This window comes from Orbicella faveolata, unplaced genomic scaffold (assembly GCF_042242905.1).
Source record: "Orbicella faveolata isolate gen_17 unplaced genomic scaffold, um_ofav_v1 contig_12, whole genome shotgun sequence".
NCBI classification, from domain to species: Eukaryota; Metazoa; Cnidaria; class Anthozoa; order Scleractinia; family Merulinidae; genus Orbicella; species Orbicella faveolata.
Window position 1 is genome coordinate 9,639,380 of NW_028301539.1, and position 17,314 is coordinate 9,656,693.

General features: G+C 39.2%; 2 protein-coding genes across 4 annotated transcripts; both read right to left on the reverse strand.

Annotated features, from left to right (window-relative positions):
* Window positions 1–1,563: 1,563 nt before the first annotated feature.
* On the reverse strand, window positions 1,564–9,832 carry LOC110040381 (threonylcarbamoyladenosine tRNA methylthiotransferase-like). 3 transcript variants are annotated; one of them, XM_020745610.2, is made up of 12 exons: window positions 9,698–9,832; window positions 8,906–9,198; window positions 8,015–8,196; window positions 7,152–7,200; window positions 6,899–7,019; window positions 6,322–6,425; window positions 5,595–5,761; window positions 4,593–4,738; window positions 3,135–3,315; window positions 2,965–3,027; window positions 2,629–2,712; window positions 1,564–1,996 (listed from the first exon to the last, which is right to left on the reverse strand). In XM_020745610.2, the coding sequence occupies exons 2-12, from the start codon at window positions 9,174–9,176 to the stop codon at window positions 1,706–1,708; spliced, it is 1,659 nt and encodes a 552-aa protein (XP_020601269.2). In that variant the 5' UTR covers window positions 9,177–9,198; window positions 9,698–9,832; the 3' UTR covers window positions 1,564–1,705. The 3 variants fall into 3 exon arrangements, with proteins under 3 accessions (XP_020601269.2, XP_020601267.2, XP_089139782.1); XM_020745608.2 differs by having other exon boundaries at window positions 9,649–9,832; XM_089283656.1 differs by lacking the exon at window positions 9,698–9,832 and having other exon boundaries at window positions 8,906–9,323.
* Window positions 9,833–10,570: 738 nt separating this feature from the next.
* Window positions 10,571–16,741, reverse strand: LOC110040308 (uncharacterized). Its single transcript, XM_089283631.1, has 2 exons — window positions 14,707–16,741; window positions 10,571–12,331 (listed from the first exon to the last, which is right to left on the reverse strand). Exons 1-2 carry the CDS (start codon window positions 16,445–16,447, stop codon window positions 11,214–11,216), a joined length of 2,859 nt encoding a protein of 952 aa, XP_089139757.1. The 5' UTR covers window positions 16,448–16,741; the 3' UTR covers window positions 10,571–11,213.
* Between the last annotated feature and the right edge of the window lie 573 nt (window positions 16,742–17,314).

Consider the following 17,314-nt stretch of genomic DNA (forward strand, 5'->3'; position numbering starts at 1 on the left):
TAGTTACTACTTCCAATAATTACCTCTCTCATTCATCCGCCTCCTCGGTGGCTCGCCGCGATCGTCTAGTGGTCAGGACACTGCGTTGTGGCCGCAGTAACCCAGGTTCGAATCCTGGTCCCGGCATTATTTTTTGGTTGTGTTGTTTTTTCTTTTCTTTTCTTTTTAAACAGTTGTAATTGTTTTAATTTTTATTTTCTTACTTTATAATGCTAGAGAACAACAAATAACGAAAGAAAACGATTTAATGAAGGGAGTGAATTGATTGAGAAAAAGATACCGTATCCGTATCGCCGTATCTGTGAGGGAAATTATAAAATCAATTGTGATTGAGTTTATAAAGACTCAGAGATGGTTTATTAACCACCTAAATCTGATTCACGAATTTGTGAAGATGCAGAGAAAATATTTTCGACCTTAACTAAAAAAAAAATCAACTCAGATTGTTTCTTTAGAGCGTCTAGTTGTCCCGCAGGTGGTCTGCAATCACGTGGGTGTCCAGTAACAGTATCCAATTACAATTTTGGAATTCTCCAAAGTTTCTTAGTGATAGTAATTGGACCGAGTGGAGTGTGCAATGCATAAGGTGTTCGGGTTGGGAATTCCAAAATAAGAGGAACACGCAACGCGAGGCAGATTTGGAAAAATACCAACGCGAAAATTCTCTCCTTGTGGCCCTCACAAGGAATTATCCCAAAATTTGCATGTGGACGCCTCGTCCTAAGAGCTCGTCAAATCAGCGAGACACTAACACAGTCATGCGTAGAGACTGGTATGGAATTCAGCAGCTACGAGTTATACGGTCGAAAATTGAAACAATTACCTCTATCATTCATCCACCTCCTCGGTGGCTCGCCGCGATCGTCTAGTGGTTAGGACACTGAGTTGTGGCCGCAGTAACCCAGGTTCGAATCCTGGTCCCGGCATCATATTTTGTTTTTTTCTTTTCTTTTTAAACATTGTTGTAATTTTTTGTTTTAATTTTTATTTTCTTTATAATGCTAGAGAACAACAAATAACGAAAGAAAACGATTTAACAAGGGAGCAAATTGATTGAAAAAAGACATTTTTTACAAGTTAGCTGTTCATAATTAACAATTAGATTACGAGCTCGAGATTTGCGAGTTGATAGTTCAGGAAGCCGAAGATAAGCTTACTTAATACAAGGAGCCACAGAACCTTGCGAATAGTCGTAAGGCGATACTACATACATCACGCTGTCATTATACTGTCCTAACTGTACCTTCCCCCGACTTTCGTTTGCTCCTAATTTGCGAACGCAATAGGATAGACTTAAAACTTCACAAAAATTCGTATTTTGGGGCTACAAATGCACATACAAGGGTTCAAAACGCTAGGTGTGACTTAAGCTTTGTCAGTCCCTTGTAGGCGAATAACGGCATTTTCTCAATTATTTTCGGCTACTCAAAGCGAGTTCGCATCCAAATTTGCCCTTCGGTGCTTATAAATAAGTAATGATGTCGGGCCAATCTGCTTGCTGATGAGAAGGCGGAAAAAGAGTCACAATAGAGACAGAAAAAATAGAGAATAAAAAGAAAGGCATTGCCAGTTAAGGTGTCTGTTTATCATGTTAAATCACAGAATACACAATAACCATTCAACCAGTTTTGTATGTCTTACAACATGAAAATACAATGTGTCGTTTTTGTTATTAATATTATTACTACATTTGAGCTACTTAATCTCACTGACTACTCCATAAATACAAAAGTCTTAACACATCAGCTAGAACAACTGCCAATAGAACGACCACTGCGGCTTTGGTCCACTGATTCCAAGGGCCTTCTTGTTTCTGAGCGATACTTTCACTACGAATGCCACTGACCGCACCTTTTGGTAGCGGCTCAACCAGGCCGGGTGAGTGAACCTCGCTACCACGCAGGACGCGCGCCATTTGGAAGTGTTCGCCGGCCGACGTTATTTCTACCTGCACCATCTTACCCATGAGGTCACCCTCACTCTTGTGAATAAGAACCTTAAGATATGGAAAGGAAAAATAAATAGCAACATATATTAAAAGAAAGGAATCGTCGGTAGAAAGATGGAACGATGTGAAAGAAGAGCTCCTTTCAAATGAAAATAATGTTTTTTCCAAGACTGCATATATTTCGTGTTAGCAACACTCGACGATTATGATAGGCTAACGAGCGGAAACCTGCGACGAATAATGACCGAAGTGGCCGACGTCGGCCGACAGCTTACGAAAACGACCGATGTTGACGGCAAGTGGTCGACTATCTCGATGACGACAGGGACGACAAATGCCGAACACTACAATGATACTGAAAGTCTCTCAAATGGCCAGATTTATTCGTTTGTTTGTTAGCCCAATGTGCACGCTTTCTCGGTAGCTCAAGACAAAACCTCTAGTTTGATTCGTTGTTGTTAATCTGCACCTCTTTTGTTGTTAGGGCTTGAGGCAGTGTTTATGTTCTTTACCTATTGTTTCGTTTGGCTTATTATCAAGAGCCTTGTAATGGTGCACGTCGCCCCCGTTTTCTTGCAAAAAGTGCCACAACTAGAGAAATTGACATCCACGGCTTGGGAAAGAAGGGAAGAAAACGACAGACAAACAAACAAACAAGACATACATCGATCGTGACCTACTTGATCATAAAACTTGTTATGGCCCACGAAATGAGCCTGGTCCTTTGCGTCTTCCGTTATCAGAACTGTTTGTCGTTCACCAACCTTTAAAATATGAAATGGAAACAAAATTACACACTGGTTAGTCAACAAACCACAGGCAGGAAAGAAACGAAATCGAGGCAAGAAGGGAGGGCAACCTCGTTCCCAGGGTCCCTCTCGCCCCGCCTCTTGGGGGCGGGGCGGGGAGAGAGAGACCCTGGAAACGAGGATGAAGGGAGAGGAGGAGGGAGGAAAAAGCACGAACAAACAAACAAACAACAAAAAACATAAAAACAGACGAAAAGCAGTGCCTACCTTGTGATCATAAGGATGGTAGCTGTGAAACACTTTAGAAATCTCCCTTGTTCGCTTTTTCACCTGGATATTTTTCCAAACAAACAAATTAGCTTTATTCATCTCACGAATAAACTTTTAAATTGGTGAAATATTGAAACACAGTTATGCTGTAATGCATGCAAAGGCACCTCTTCTGTGGGAAGTCTCTTCATTCTTGCTGCAGGTGTTCCTGGGCGAGGGTAGAACTGGTTGATAAACAGACTAGGGAATTTATACTCCTCCACCAATGCTACTGTCTCCTCAAAGTCTTCCCATGTCTCCGTCGGGAAGCCACATATTACATCTGTTGCTATGGTGATCCCAGGCACCCTAAAAAAAATCATGTGGTAATTAAATGAATTACTTCTACCGCTGCAGTCTTGCACTTCATTGCAAAAACTTGAAGAGATGAGAGTTGCAGCCTGCCATGACTAAAATTGTGCTACACTTGTTTTCAACTAATGTACCATAGCGTTTGCTTAATAGGGCCAGGGCCAGGACCATGACTCAGCAATCTCGTAGCTCGGGTCTTTGTTTCTTACTACCCAAGCTTGACTGCTGGTCAAAGGAAATGAAGGTTGATGAGTCAATGGACATCTGCCTACCGACCACAACAGTAATGTGTGCATGCCCTTAAATGACCATGCTCAGATACAACAACAACAACAACAACAACAACAACAACAACCATTTATTTGTACTCACAATTTATAAAATAATTACAATAAACATTAAATTAGTATAGAGTACTGCCTGCCCAAAATAACCATAAGGGCTAAAAAGAATGGGCAGACATTAAGTTACATAGATTATTTATACACTTTGTATACCGAAAATCCTCGAATAAGCTCCCCCCCCCCTCGAATAATCATTTTGTGTACGAGTACTGAGACAACAAAGGCTGCATAGTTTTCATCGTGTAGTATTAGATTTGTACATTGTTTCAGTTTGTGAACATGTTAATTGAACACGTTGAACACGTTAAATACTAACAGTACCGTGATTTAAACTCTAATAGGATCAGCTTTTTATGTCGCTAAACAGCTTTTGTTGTTGTTTACTTGCTGATGATGTATCAAAATGATCATGTCAGGCAACCATTTGGGACAAATTAAATAAGCACCCACTTGAATAAGCCCCCCCCCCCCCTCCCCCCCATCTTCTCCTAAATTTGAAATAAACGCCCCGGGCGCTAATTCGAGGATTTACGGTATGTAACTGAACAACATGTTGTCTGCTTTAAAAATAACTAATAAAAAAATAATAATAATAATTATGTAAAAAAAAAAAAATTTTGACGGTTGCCCAACCTGGCCAAGGCAAAGGCTGAGTCCAATTTGCAGTTAGAGAATTTTTTCTTAATTCAGTTATCTCTAAATTGGACTAGAACGTAGTCATACTACCCATAAATTACATAGCACGTCGAACTGTCCAAATAACTTATTAATGTGGACACTAAACAAATTAATAACTAAAAAAGTATATTTTCTACTGTTTGCAAAATTAACCAAATAGCCATGTGCAGGCTTTTATCGGATTTTGAGCTGATATATAATAATTATAAATGAAACTGACTACTTCAGTATACAATTGGATACACCACTAACTTGTCTTTTAAGAAGTCCACAACATGTCTGAAGTCATCAGCACAGTATTCTCTTTTCATGTCTGCAAGCACACTGTCTGATGCACTCTGAACTGGAACATGTAGAAAACTGTACACTCGAGGATGGTTTAGTATTTTTGCCATTTCCTGAGGACAAAAGAAAGACATTGACAATCTGTTCCAGAGAGGACAGCAAGCCCCAGGAATGAACAGACATTTCCCACCTTTTTACAGTTTTCATGAGGATCGTGTACTTGTCAAGTCATTCCCTGAGACCGACCTCATTTTTAACCAAAATCTTGAACAGGGTAAATGGCTTGAATGTGTAATCATTAAACCAAGCCTTGAGTGACAACTCATGGTCTCTGCATTATTTCTGTCTGATACAGACACACTTCTTAAATTCGGTAAACAAGGTCTTTTTTCATCACTTGTCCCTACTGTATGTTCTGGTCTAAATGATTGTACAATAATTATTGTGTATGGAAGACACAATGCTTCAATTAAGCTGACAAAAAAATTTATTTAACAAATACTGGACAAAGGAGTAAAGCTATTGCAAAAAGTAGCAGTCATAAGTGGACAAATTCTACTTTGTAACAAATTTATAATTGTAACTCAAAAATTTGGAACAAAAGAGATACATGTAAGCTAGATCTCATTTTATATGTAAGTGTAATTCTGAACATTTCTAGCCATGCATACATGGTAGCATACACAAAAACATAAACTAGCACAGGGGTTTCTTTAACATTTTTAGCAGGAGAGCAGATGGTTTTGACAGGCAGGCAAAATTGTATGGACTGAGCGTCTTTACAAGAAAGACTTTCCTCTGGATGGTCAAACCAGTGGAAAGAAAGATCATCCTAACAGCTGGTCAGGTTGCTCAGTGCTCACCCTGAAACTCCTGACTTGTAACATACACACAAAGTCAAGAAGAAAGCATCTCCACGTTTGTACCCAGTCTGTTAACATGTTTACACATACTCTGTCACCAGCTTACCTCCAAGTGTTCCAGAATGTATGGTGGGTTCGTCATTCCAATCCTCATCATAGCTCCATCAGGAATCACCTCCACAAGTTGCCATAGCAACTCAGGTAATGTCACGCCAATGTCTCTGCCATAAGCTCCTGTGTCTTCACTTGTAAGCCACAGCTCAACTACTCCCTCTGAAACAAGCAATGGACAGAATGCAATCAGGTGCTAACACAAAATTTACCACACAGTATGTAAGACTGCACAATGAGCATACATGTACAATGTACAAACATGTACCATAGATCTATAAATGTGTGTGCATAGTTAATTCTCTATTAGGGGGAGGAAATGAGCTGGACTGAAAAAGTCAACATTGTTTACGTAAGAAATTCTATTAAGAGCTCTTTTTTAGTGTCTAGTTGCACCAGTTTCTGACTTCCAGGTTAGTCTGCTAAACTTCCTAGATCGGATACTAGTCCATGACAGGTTGCCTCAAATAATTTACATTCATGTACCAGGTTGCTCCATGGTGGAAAGAGGTAATGCAAAAGAACTGTCAGTAGCTTGAACAAAAACACAACACATTTATGATCCACTAAGCTTGAATCAACACCTTTCAATTTGGAGTCAGCCCCTACATCTTAACAAGAGCTTCTTCTTTTTGCTAAGAAACGTCAAACATAGACAAAAATACAATGTACAAGAACAATAAATGGACAATGTTACATGGCTATTTCCAACGCTGGTTTACCTTCAAAAGCTTGCTTGGCTCTCGCCACAATCTCTTCAGGTCGATAACTTCCCAGATCTCCTCGAGCGTGCTTTGTCTTACAGTAAGTACACTGGTTTAGACAGCTCCATCAATAAAAAAGAAAAAAAATAAGTAATTGAACAATTTGCAGTATGTGTATTCATTTGACATACTGTAATGAACAACTGAGCACATAAACAATAATTGAACTTTGATTACATACAATGATACACGTACATGTGCAAGCATGTAGCGATCTCTTGTTCAGGGTTAGTTCAATAAGCCAATTAGTCATATATTATGTTTGCCTTTACCATGACATGGAAGACTGTGGGCTCAACTCCCAAGGTTTTCACTGATATTTTCAGCAGCTGGGCAAAAGTTTTTGAACTGAACTTCTTTATAACTTAGAGTAACATTCATATAGATGGTCAAACCAGGCAGCCAAAATCATCATCACAGCCAGTCAATTTGCCCGAAGCCCAACCCTTAATGAAACCCCTGAAGTTCTCCTGGCTAAAACTGTGATGTAATAAGGTTTGGAGATTATGTACAATTACTTGTATTTGACACTTACCCAGTGTTTATAGCTATAATTTCTATCAGGGGATTTTTACGAATCTTAGGCAGGTCAAGTGGGGCTCCTCCAGCCTTTTTTCCGGCAACTTTCTTTTGACCAAGAAGTCGAACCGTGTGACCTGTAAATAATTACAACGTATATTAAAAGTACAGTAATAAAATCAGCCACAATTAAAACTACACCAACACACTGTACACAAAACTTGTCATGTAAAAGATTACAAAAATAAAATTATTAATAACAACTTCACCTTTCAAAGTCTCTTCTACAACTTCCACCACTCTGTCAATTTGCTGCACCTACAGTTGTCGTTGTGTATAATAATTATTATTAATACAGAAAATGACGAGAGTAAAATTTCCACCATCTCATTTTACAATGTATACGATGTAGTGTAAATGTATATCACAACATTTTCCTGCATTGGGTCAATTGTTTTACAATTCCTGAAAACCATTATTTTATATACCCCTGGCACTACACGTATCTATGAGCTATACATGTATCACTATGCAGTGGATAAGTGTTAACAATTTGAAAACAAACCACGCTATCCACTGGATAGTTAGTAATTTTATCTAATGGTTACAATGTAGCACTATCCACCTTTCAAACAACCCCTGCCTGGTGGGGAAAGAATCCCTGGCATTAATACAACTTAAATGGCAACCAGCAAATGTAATGCTGGGGGGTAGCCCTGCGATGGACTAGCATCCCATCCAGGGGGTAGGGGGACTAGACCTGAGTTGCTTCAAGCCTCAAAAACCAAGATAAGCTTTGGCTGCACATGTATGCACATGTAGGGGCCACTAGCCCGATGCAGACTGTACCTAAACAGACCTTGAACCTACTGGGGAAAGACACTGTGATCCCAAATGACACAAAACAATAAACTCCAGTCAAGTTTGAACCGGGAGTACATGCATTCGATCTGAATTGAACAATACAATGACAAAGCCAGTGAACAACTACATGTAACTGCCACAGCAAAGTCTACAGAGTTTCTGAGACTTACATGTACAAGTAAAACAGAGTTCATGCACACCTGAACAGTCCTTAATCTTTTAGGTAAATGCTGTAATGTTTTATTGATATGTATTAGAAGGTACATACCCCTATCACACTGATCCCCTTGATTGACTGGTGCCTGGGTTGTCCTTGGGGTACACAGCCGGCCACAACCAAGTACTTGTCCAGTTCTTGTGCCCTTTTGATTGCATTTCTGAAGTTATCTTCTGAAGGGTTCTTTACTGTGCAGCTGTTAAGAAGCCACAGATCAGCTGCTTCCGAGTCGTCTAAAAAAGAAGACAAAAAAAAAGAAAAGGCAAAAAAAGACAAAACTATTAATCAATAATAAAGGTGACAGGACAACTGAATTAACATGACCGCACATTCATACAAACACATTTGATATGAATGAAGATATATATATATTTTTGTTTCATGGACTTTTCAATGAAAGGATAAATCTCAAAGGACACTCAACATTTGTTAATAAAAGAAATAACTTGAAATCAATTGACTGGAGAAAAAAAAAATCCATGACACAACAAGTATAATGTACATTTATCAACTTCTGGTTTAGATTCAAGAACATTTGAAGCAGGAAAACATAACTTCTTCAAAATAGAATGGCCTTTTAAAGGCCGGTGGTCTAATTCAAACAGTTTTCAATATTCAGGATATTTCAAAGAACTAGAAATTTTTTTTCCCTTAACTTTTCAAGGCGGTTGCAAACCACATATGATTCACAGTGTACAGTGTACACTCAACCCATTATTCTTGGTTTTCATGTGCCACCATTGCCGCCATACTGAATGACATTAACAATATTACATGGCCACCAGTACTTTATCATTTAAATCTCTCTGGTTTGGTTGAAAATCATTAATCAATATTTTGACCATACAATGCTTCATGATCTGAGTTGACATAATCTTGTCTTTACATGTACATGTATGCTTTAGACATTTGGGGTTTAAAATTTGTCTTTGATCACAGTACCTGTAATTTTATAACCAAAGGCTGCTAATTGCCCTGCCATATATTCACCATCACTGTTATTATGGGAACATCCCCAGGTTCTGACATAGATCTTCTGTGTGCCAGGTATAATGCTGTCACCTACTGGAGTTTCGTTCACGCCATTCCTTGTAGATCTAACTCTTGCCTTAGGAAGGACAGCACCTCGCGGAGTGATGCGATCATTAGGTGTCAGGTCATCTTTCCCTATGGCATCTTCAATGTCGCATACTTCCAAATCGCAAGATGGCATCTTGCATGTGAAGGTTATTGCTCTGAGAAAAATATATATTTTTAGTACGAGAAAGAGACAGTAAGGCTGATGGAAAAATGGGATTAGTCCTTGCAATAAAATATTGTAATCACGAAGCCTGTGCATGTTCATGCATATACAGTATGAAGATGGTCATGTAAATGCCTGTAATATGAATGGTAGGCACAATGATATGCATGCGGTGTACAATTTCATTCGAGCAGTGGATTGGAGGTTCAAGATCGGACAAACATCACTGATATCAAGACATTTGTCAATCCAAAGGTATAGACCGGTAGATACACAGTGTCCGAGCGTTACCTCTCATCTACTTTATAGTGATCTCCTCACAATTACCTGTACTTCTAGGAAATCATCAAGCTTACAAATAAACGCATACAAATGTAATTTGAAATTAGCTTACAATGAGCTTTACGAGAAATGTCGCATGAAAAGACTGGATAGTACTCACATGCAACACAGTTTAACACCAAATTTTATCACGTAAGTTTTCTCCTTGCCATCGCTTTATGGTTTCACATGATCTTTTGATGGAAGAACTTCGTTCAATTCCTTCCCGAAAGAAGAACAATTATTCAATATTTCGCCGCCATGTTGTTGCGCCACGCTGGAAAGCCCGCGATGCAAGCCGCTGACTATTTCCTGAAGAAAGCACCAGACTCCGCGCTGACCGCGTATTCCTATGTACCTATACCCCATGGTGGGGAAAACGGGAAGGCCCACGGGGAATTGACATTTTCGAGGAAAAACCAATTCCCAACCACCGTGCAACTGGTAAATGCAAAAATTCCCATCCATTGGGTAACTTATTCCTGACAGAGTCACCCCTATGCAGATGCTGTATGCCCTCCCCCCCCCCACTGCCCCCCTCCCCCTCCGTGACACTCGTCACGTGAAGAGCTCAGAGCGTCGGCATAGGAGGTTAGGACCGCACCTTAAGTATCAAAATCCTCACCGAGGGGAAGGCTCGCCAAGTCAATTTTCCGTGGGTAGTTAACCCCACCCCTCTTCCACCCCAGGAACTAAAATTTGATAGGCACAACAATCCGGGAAACCGAGACAATTGAAATTTCAAGGGAAAAACCCTGGGTACAAAGGTTGGTTTCCAAACGCTTTCACAGTTTCACTTCTTTTCAGTGATTGTACAGTGTAGTTGCCCAATCAGATCAGTTATGGCTAATAAAATTAGTTTTCCCAATGAAGACTGGTTCTTCAAAGAATGTGGCTTACTGTTTAACCACTGGAATTGTTTGTCTGGACCAGTTATAATTGACTCTCTATTGATTTATTATCCATGCAGTCTATTCAGGTAATGGTATCACAGTAATAACTGTAATAGAATGTCACATAAAAGTGAGGCGAAGGCAAACAACTGATTTAAAGACTAATTTCTATTGACAGTGGCTTCAAAAGAACCACAGTAAATTCAAAAGCTACCATTCAAATACCCATAATTCTTTGTACAGCATGTCAAATGATCTCACTGACATAGAGCAAGTAAATTCTCAAAAATAATGGAAGAATTTCAGTTATAATTACGAACTGCATTGTATTCTAGGTGTATAAGTGTACACCAGACATAAATTGTTAAAATTTCATAGGTGATTATTTCCTTAATTCTCATAACCCATCTCGATGGACTTAATAATTGGTTCATGCAAGGAGAAAATGAACATACATGTACATGTATATGCTAATCACCACTATTAGCATAAATCTACTAGCATTCTGTCACAAACACCACTCTCTGATTGGCTACGCTACTTACGATAGTTACATTCTGTTGTAAATAGTGAGTTAACAGTGAATGCAGTTGTTAACAAACTTGTGGCCATTTTTTTGTGTTTTCAAAGTGTCTTTAAACAGTATTTACATGGTAGAAATCTTGAGTTCATAATCTAATTGCTGATTAGAAACTCACTGACTGGCAAAATATATGTTTAATTCATTGCACACGTGCCTGCAATTTACCTGTGCAATTTACATATACTGTAACCATTACAGTAATGTACGTTTTTAATGCCTACTGGCAAGGACCTGTCCAATTGTGAAGACACAGTTCTTCCCACAATTCAGGAAGGCAGACAATTTACTCAAGCGTTTCTGACGTAAAAGCTGTGTGATGTCAGATCTGGCTAATTCTTCTACTTTCTCCATAATAAACTGTAACCGTTCCATGTCTTGTTTCAAGCTTCTGCATGTGGATTTTGACACAGTGGCCATCTTTGCTGCACCCTCAAGTGTTAAGTGTGCATAATACTTAAACTCTGCAGCACTCCTGAGGATCTCAGAACAACCGCTTTGAAGCACATTCTCCATCACTTCATCAGAGTAACCATGAGTTGAGCGGATACTCTTATAACATGTTATGCTTTTATCCACAGTTCGCAGCCTCTGTATTTGATGAGACAAAGCTATGCCGGAACGAGCTTTCTTGCTGTTGCAGTATAGAGAAAAGTACTTTGCAAAGCGATTGGCACTTGAGCTGGCTAGTTCTAACTCGACTTCCTTGGACTGCTCGTGTCGCTGACAGCCATCCTTGTGCTTGCTCATGGGCACCAAGCACTCCCAGCAGAACGACGTCTGACACATGATGCAGTACATGAAATTGCACCCCAGATGCTTTTCAATTGGATAATGGCAGTGAGGGCAATTTCGGACCATGACTGAGGTTATCAGGTCATCTTCATTCAATTCCATTTCATCCAAGAATCGTTTGGTGACTTCCTGAAATTTCTCATCAGCAGAACATGGTGCTGGCCAATGTGCCTGTCTGCCACACTGGAAGCACCAAACTTTACCACAGTCACAAGCCACTGGCATCGGACTGTTCCTTAAGTTGGCCATGGCACCTGACACAGCTACCTTAAGCACTCGTCCACACTTTGTAGATGGGCACCACCTTAATTTTGGACTGGTATCTAGAGCTTTGTCGATTTTTTGTGACAGGAATTTGTTATACCAGGAAGGTACTAAAGCCAAAATGGTGACATCATCAATGCAGACATCACACTTGTATCCTGGACATTTTAGGTCAGTGTTCCCAAGGCTGATCTGCGTCTTAAGGTAGACTTCCCAGCATTCATTACAGAAAACATGGCAGCAATGTTTCAGAGCAGTTTCATCACATGTATCTGGGTGGAAAAGAATAATAAATTAGTTGAATGTTTAGCAATTCAACTTCATGCAAACTCTACACTTTAATTTGTGGACACTAGTAAGAATTTTTAATGTCACATTTGACTCAAAGATTTGTATCCATTTCATTTTCTTTATTTGCATCTTGGAAACAAAATCTTTAAATTCTACAGTAAGTATACCTTTAAGTGTCTCAAAAAATTAGCACAATAACAAAGGCTCACAAGTTCTTCAAGTGCATACTTTTGTGTGAATCAAGTTGGTTTACATGTTTAGAGATGGTTTAAGTTTTCATATAAGACTCTAAAAAGTATAGAAATCAAATCTTTGCATTAATTTATTCACTTTGCCTCGAGAGTAGTGTCACAATGATGTCGAAACATCAGCTGTTAACTTTAATGTTCGGTTGCTTGTTTTAAAAGGTCCTTATTAATAAATACTATTATCACATTAATGTCATGCATATTTTATACCATACAATGTACAGGCCTTCTGATATTATGCGATGGTGCGATTTTGCACAATCGACCTTAAATCGCATCCGATTGCACAATTCACAAAAAATTGCATAATTCACAAAAGAACACACAAAATTCATAAAATAAAACATAAATCAACAAGTTTCTTCGGAATTCCTGCATAAATACGCCATTTTAAAGATGATTTATCTTGGAAAAAGCCTAAAAAACCTTTGTCACCTTCAATTTTGTAAACATTCAAAGCTGCAAGGCGTTATTTTGCATGTTGGGGGCCTGGTACGAGTCTTATTCTTAAAGAGTCACCTATCGGTGAAACACAAACACACCCTTTGTTCAGATTAGCCAATCTGAATGGCTGATATATGCACAATCGGACTCGATGGAGTTTATACGTTCGATTGGAAATATGGTTTGTTAATTGTTAAGCTGGAAATGGTTCAACATTTTTAACCAAATGGCTTGTTTTACTGGCTACATTCATCTGTGTAAACGTTTGGTCATGGTATGTTTTCGTCACCTTGCAAACTTTAACCAGTGAGATTTTTGAAACATGTTGAAGAAAATTTTGTTCGTGACAAAATTTCCCGCAGTCAACTTGTACAGTAGAACCCCGCTAACTCAAGTCGGTTTACTCCAATTTCCCCTGGATTTGACCAAAAAATTTCAGTCGTGACTCCCCTTTGATTATCAACTACTGTCTACAGGGAGAAAGACTGTTTTGTTATGTTCAAGCTGGTTTTGTTATACAATACTATTATGAGATCAGATGTGAGTTTGACAGACTGGCATATGTTATAAATTAACCTACATGTACTGTGGGGTTTTATATAAGTTTATGATCTGCCTGCTTAATTATGGATTGAATAATATTATTGTGAAGCAGGATGAAGTGTTTAAAAACTGAAAATTCAATGGTGGTTTTATTGATGATCCTTGCAAAATAAATTTAAAAACGTTGGTTTGTTGTATTCAGAAATATAATACTGCACATAAAAACAAAGTGTAAGAAGCTAATTATAGCATGCAAAAATATCAATAATTATTGATCATTCATTTGGCATGTTAGCTGTGTCCTTTCAACTTTTAATGTGGTGCACTGATAGTGCAGAAGACCTAATTTTTTTTTATTTATCCCAACTAATGTCGATCAAGATGCATAATTACTGTTCCTATGTGTTCAAAATGTCTTTAGGGCCACAAAAAAGTGTTTTTCTTACCCTGAAACCTTATAAAACAAGCTTAAAATTGCTCAGAAAAAAATCGCATAATTTACATTATTTATCGCACAATTGACCTTTCTAATCGCATAATCTGCCCTGCAAATTTCGCATAATTTGCAATTTTTCATCGCACCCTATCAGAAGGCCTGAATGTATAATTATTATTATATTAATTATTTTTATAAGAAGCCAAGGGTATGGTACCATAATCTCCCAGAGGGCTGTATTTAACCCCTCATCAGAGGTTGAACAGGAGGATTGCTGTTAATTCTGCATTTTAAACTGAGCTACCATTCAAACAGTTTAACTATGCACACGCATCCCAATGATTTTTAAACGTCTCTTCATACACATGCAGGAACATTGCAGACGAGTTCTAATTTGTAAGCAAGATGCTGTTTGTTTTTTTTTTTAAACATACAGTATGTGGGCTCACGTACATGGCAGCCTCCAATAATATTTAGTGTGACAAGGTTTGCAAAACAGGACATGTGGATATATTGCAACATACAGTACAGTGCATGACTGTCTGCCTGTACAGTGTAGGTAATACACTGAAAATCTTTGATTGCACAAAATATTCTGTTTCAAATGAAGGATACAGACAGTGTCAGTTAACTTTTAAAATTGTCACAGCACCTCCAATAAAATTATCAGTATTAAACCACTTACCAAATTCCTTGTAGCAAATACCACAGAACGTCTCCAGTATTTTTACACTCAAATCGTCCATTTCAGAGCAGGTGTGGATCTTGTCATTCAGGTAATGTAAACTCTGTTCCTTGATTTTCATCTTCAGTTCTGATTTTATCTCCCTTTGTGTGCAGATCTCTGACTTCCACCCAAACATAGCACCAAGGACTTCCACAGATCTCCATGTTTTGACTTGTTTTCCGGAATTTGATTTACATGTTGGGTACTGTGAAGGCTGGTAGGAATTTTGCAACCAAAACATTGCACAGTCCACTACATTGCTCACCTGCCAGACATCCTGACTCACACCTTCAATCTCAGAGCGTAATTTTGAATTTGCATTGCAAGAGTTACTGTCAGCATTGAAGTCTTCAGTTTTTGTGCAGTGGAGGCTAACATCAGTTACTACAGAGCTTAACCCATTGTTGTTCTTCTTTGTCACTTCAAATAGCAAACAGTAGGACTCGCTGGTGATGTTGCCTTCAGTAGCAAGCAGCGGCATCAAGTCAATAGTGAATTTCCTAGGAAGACAGTTTGCTTCAGTGTACAAGCCATTCCACTGAGCTTTGAGATTCTCTGGTTTCACCTCATCAGCATTAAGAAGCAGCGTAACTGCTGCCTTCTTCTCTGGCTGAAATATTTGAGGTTCTGGCGTTGTGGATGGAGAAGAATTTGCAGTATCCTGATTCTGAGATGGGTCGATGCTTGGGTCTGGATCAATATAAATCACACTCTTCTTTCTACATTTAAATGAATTTTTCCTTGACTGATCTTGATTGCTGCATGCTGAACTTAATCTCTGATGTGTTTTCCTGCCTTTAGGATGTCCTCCTGTGTGTTTAGACAGTTCTTCAATGTAACAACCAAGGTCGAAGCCTGTAGCATAACTGGAGCAAGATCTCTCCTCTGAGGCCTTCAACTCACGAAACAACTCGGCATCCATCATCTTCACATTGCTTTCAACGTTTGCCTCAGAAGGAATTGTTTCACAGGGTTCCTCATCTGCAATCTTTTCATTTCTGATCTCGCCGTCAGAGTACAGGTCCCAACGGTGTCCCTTGTTTTTGACACCCTTGTTCTTAAATCGAGATTTGCGCGGGTTGGAGAGAGACCACTGAAACGACCAGCGATATCGATGACCATGACCCTCGCCACACTCGGGATATTCGTTCGCTGGATATCGGTAAGAAATCTCGTATCCCACCTCTGGTTCCACCTCGCTTGTATCACACCTCTTCAGGAGATCTTGTACTCGAGTGTACTTGCGCTCTCGGGGCGTAAAGACTTCATTTTCTTTGGTTTTCTCGATTGCGATGCAATCTGCACCGAGTTTCTTTTGCACTCGACGATGGATGAAGGTCACGCTTGGCCTGTCCGCGGAATCTTTCAGCTCTAAGCCAGTTCTGTCGAGGTCTGGCAACCTCCACCGTTTTCGTTTCTTCAGCGAGTAAGAAATACTTGAAAGATGGACACTGCTTCCAGCTGTCAGTTGTCGCGTTGACGACTCGGAGAAATCTCCAAGGCCATCATGGATATCGTTCGCCGCTAGGAATTCGTCCAATTCAGTGCTAGACAAATTTTCTGTACCCCTTGTAAACTTGAGTAAATACTCCGTCTCGCGCCCAGGAACACTGCTCGAAAACCCACCGGCATTTGCAAAAGGTGAGCGAACGGTTCTGCCAGTGGAGACGCCATATTTTCCATTCTCCTTCCAGCCCATGTTTTTCTTCTTTTAACGCGTTTGAGCTTCCCAAAAACCCAGTAGACAGAATGACTTCTTGCATCTCCAAAACTGCTTATAAAGACTGCTTCTTCCGCCATTTTGGGTTTCTTGCTGTGGTGCAATAATTTTGTTGACTGGTAAGGTATTTTTAGCATCGAGCTAACCAATTAGAACAATAGAACTAATTTTAGAACACTCCGTCATAAATAATAGGCTCGCAAGGAGTACAAAAAGTATAGGTCCGTAAGGACCGTACTCTTGTTTTATGATTCTCCCCACTTTTAATTCTCAAAATCTTTTTCTTTTAGATTTGAGAGTTTTGTACCTCCCAGTAATATACACCAGCCAATGACCATGTGAGGCCAAACGTTATCTCTTGTTATTAAATTCTCAGCCTCGGATAATGCAATTCTAGCTTTCTGATTGGTTCACTGGATCTCGGTTACCAGCCATTATACCTGCGTTTGACCTTATATGGAAATGAATGCGGCAAATGTCGCTCAGCATGAGCTTTTTCGCGTGAAGCAAAGGTTCGTCGACAAAAAAAATGGATGAAAAAAAGCACATTCGGTGAGCTATCTACACAGCAAATACAGGAAATTATGGACAATGCCGACCCAGTAATAACAAAAAAGCCTCAAAGCTCGAGATAAGATTATTTAACGGTACGTATACGTTAAGTTTCCCTTAAAGTTGCAAAATTAAAATATGACCGGCGAGATTTTACGCATTCATGAAGATTATGTAACAAAAACAAATTTTACCTGAACAGAATGGCTTGCTAGTCCTGGTGGCACCAAATTTTCGAAACCGATATAAGAAATGTCAAAAGAAGAACTGAATGTTCAGTTGAAGTGTTTTTAC

What these genes read in the sequence shown, in the direction of transcription:
- LOC110040381 (XM_089283656.1), bottom strand. Translation starts at nt 9,308, where the DNA reads ATGAACATGCACAGGCTTCGTGATTACAATATTTTATTGCAAGGACTA. An exon ending in TGTAGAAGAGACTTTGAAAG is followed by an intron (nt 7,020 to 7,151) that starts GTGAAGTTGTTA and finishes AATTATTTACAG; the next exon opens with GTCACACGGTTCGACTTCTT. An exon ending in GTGGACTTCTTAAAAGACAA is followed by an intron (nt 3,316 to 4,592) that starts GTTAGTGGTGTA and finishes GATTTTTTTTAG; the next exon opens with GGTGCCTGGGATCACCATAG.
- LOC110040308 (XM_089283631.1), bottom strand. Translation starts at nt 16,447, where the DNA reads ATGGGCTGGAAGGAGAATGGAAAATATGGCGTCTCCACTGGCAGAACC. An exon ending in TATTTGCTACAAGGAATTTG is followed by an intron (nt 12,332 to 14,706) that starts GTAAGTGGTTTA and finishes TTTTCCACCCAG; the next exon opens with ATACATGTGATGAAACTGCT.